This window comes from Entamoeba nuttalli, assembly GCF_000257125.1.
Source record: "Entamoeba nuttalli P19 unplaced genomic scaffold asmbl_3384, whole genome shotgun sequence".
NCBI lineage: Eukaryota > Evosea > Mastigamoebida > Endamoebidae > Entamoeba > Entamoeba nuttalli.
In genome coordinates this window covers 1-2,982 of record NW_008576042.1, presented here as the reverse complement: position 1 = coordinate 2,982, position 2,982 = coordinate 1, and the positions used below count along the sequence as shown (strand labels likewise).

At 27.6% G+C, this 2,982-nt stretch overlaps 2 protein-coding genes across 2 annotated transcripts; one reads left to right on the top strand and one right to left on the bottom strand.

Annotated features, from left to right (window-relative positions):
- Nucleotides 1-421: 421 nt before the first annotated feature.
- Nucleotides 422-1,507, top strand: ENU1_065820 (hypothetical protein; the record flags this gene model as incomplete). The annotated part of the gene is made up of 1 exon (XM_008858280.1): nt 422-1,507. One exon carries the CDS (start codon nt 422-424, stop codon nt 1,505-1,507), a length of 1,086 nt encoding a protein of 361 aa, XP_008856502.1.
- Nucleotides 1,508-1,582: 75 nt separating this feature from the next.
- Nucleotides 1,583-2,908, bottom strand: ENU1_065810 (Beige/BEACH domain containing protein; the record flags this gene model as incomplete). Its single annotated transcript, XM_008858279.1, has 1 exon — nt 1,583-2,908. The coding sequence occupies one exon, from the start codon at nt 2,906-2,908 to the stop codon at nt 1,583-1,585; it is 1,326 nt and encodes a 441-aa protein (XP_008856501.1).
- Nucleotides 2,909-2,982: the final 74 nt, after the last annotated feature.

Below are 2,982 nucleotides of genomic sequence, written 5' to 3'. Positions count from 1 at the left end.
ATTTTAAATTTATTACTTGGAGGTTATAGTGATGACTTTAACAACTATATCTGGTTGTTAAAAAAAATGGAATTTCTTTTGATTATGTTGCTTTTTGTTTATTTATATAATTACATTAAAACAAGTTCCACTCATTCTAAAAAGAAAATTCCTCTTACACATGATATTGTCCATGTAATAATTATTTGACATTAAACTTTCAAATGTATTTAAAATAAGGTAACAGCGATAAAAAAAGAAGAAAATAGAAAACGTTTACTTCTTCGTTTTTTTTACAAGATCATTTAAGACACTTATTCTTTTCCATTCTTTTCTATTTTATGTCTATTCAATAAGAGTAGGTTTTACACTTAATGGAATTAAAAATGGTATTATTTTGAGAGTTCTGCAATATAAAAGCATTTATAAGTTCATTTAATTAATGCAAAGTCTTTATGACAAAACCATAAAACCAACAAAAGAAGAAATAGATAAGTCTGAAATCAAAGAAATAGTAAATACCATACCCATGAGTGAATTTACTGAATTTAAAAAACAAATGGAAAGTAAAATAAACCGAGTTGAAAGTAAATTAAACGAAGTGCAAGAGTCAGTTAAGATAATAACAGCAGAACTTACTAGAAAAGCTGATAAAAATTATTCAAACCAGAAAAAAATAAATGAATTTGTTGAAGATTTTATTAATTTAGTTGAACAAAATAGAATTGATGATGCAATAAATACATTATTTACTCACTACAAATACCATGATGAGAAACTAGAAGATCTTACAACGAGAGTAGATACTAATGATACAAATATTAAATTTATTCAACAACAGGTGATTGATAAATTAAAAGATAATGAGAGAATAAAGGAATTTAATGATGACCAATTATTTCAATATATTGAGTTAAGACTTAGAGAAGAGAAGAAACAAGATACTTCTCCTCAAGATAAAAGTATTGAAATATTTGTATCAAAAGAAGAACATAATCAAATAGAAAAATGGACTGGATTAAAGAAAGGACAACTGCTTTTTGATTCTACCTTAAATAAATGGGATACTAAGTCATCTGAGTTTGGAAAGAGTATTATTGAACATTCTAATATTGTAGTTATTATTGAAGACGATATGCACAATAAATTTGGAATATATTTACATTCATTTATCACTAAAATTGATGAAATGATTGAAGATTCAAATGCATTTGTATTTTCATTAACATCTAACCATAGGTTTAATGGAATGGTAAAATTTGATATTAAAAAAGAAGAAGGAAAGAATGCCTTTCTTCTCAAGCTACAAAGAAATGAGATGTTATTTAAAGTAGGTTATGGTCCTGATATTGTTGTATATAAAAAAGATACTGAAAAACAATGTCAATGCAAACAATCATCATTTGATTACAGAATTAATGGAGAAGAAATTCATTATGCTTTGACAGGTCGTATGGACCAGAAGTTTACTCCAGAAAGAATAGTAGTATTCCAAATGGAGAAAGAGTCGTCTGAAGATATGGAATAATTGCTGAATAAGTTTAATTAAATTATTTCATTTATTTTAGTTAATTAAACAAGAGAAGAAAGGAACAACAACAATTTAATTCAAACAAATTACAATGCCATTTACATGTCCAATTAAAATGGAAGTATTATCATTTGAAATTTTCAAAGATTCTATTGGTGTTGGATGGCTAGAAATAGTCTGACAATGAATAAACTCAAAATTGTCAGTTAATTTCAAAAATGTGACATTACCTTTCATATCACCAATGACAACGAATGTTTTATCATTCCACATTGGTGTTTGTGTAATGGCAACAGAGGTGAATTGTTCATGTTCAATCCATTGACTTTGACTTATTAAATCACCATTTATATCATAATAATGAAGTTGATGTTGTGTTAATACAATAAAATTTCCTGTTTCATTGTTAATATCTAATCCAATTACACATTCTCCTACTTCAATTACATGTAAACACATTAATGTGCCAATATCCCAAATCAAACAAATTCCATGTTGATCACTAGTAATAATAATATTATTGTTATTATCAATTACACAACATGTAATTGCAGTATCATGCCCACACAATCTTCCTCGTTTCTTTGGTGAATCTGTACTAATATCAATGATTTGAATACTACCATCCCCACCTCCAACTAATACATTTCGTTCATCACCAATAAGAATTGAACCATTCTGACATTCTTCAATATTCATTATCTTTCCATTTCGTTCTATTCTCATAATTCCACCACTTCCAACTTGAGCACTTCCATTCGGAATAATTATTTCTCCTTTTCGTGTTATTGTAATTTCATTTTTCTCGTCAAGTAGCATCTCTCCAATTGGAAATCCACTTTTATTTACAACGGTTAATGAATAATTTTTATCTTGTTCAAATACTCCAATGTTATACTTTGTACAACTAACCTCTCTCTTTGGATGAGGTGTTTTAAACAATTGAATTGGAGTTTGTCCAAAATTTCTTATTTTGTCAAGTGTTGTTTGTCTTTCTTTCTCATTCATTTTAGATAAATCTCCAATTTCATATGAACATTGTGGATATACATTACATGCTTCTTCTGCATTCTTTCCTCGTTGTTTATAACCAAAAATAAGATCAATCCATTCATTAAGATGTTGACTGACATATGATGATTCTAATGCTTTCATATTTATATTAACAAACTGACGAGGATTGCCATTACACCATGGAGGTAATTCAACGTTATTAACAACATTGTTATCTTTTCGTTTACCAAAGTCTATTGTATTAAAGTTGATAAGAAATTGAGGTAAGAAGAAAAACTCTGGAATAAGTTCAATTGGTGTAGCAGACAAGCTATCAAAGAATTTACTTATTGAATTAAACAATCGGTCTGTATCAAAATGTCCATCAAATAATTGAATATGCATTTTCATATATGGTTCAGCTCTAAATAGAAATATCAAAGTTGTTGCAAGTGAACTGTAGTGATTACCGAAATGAC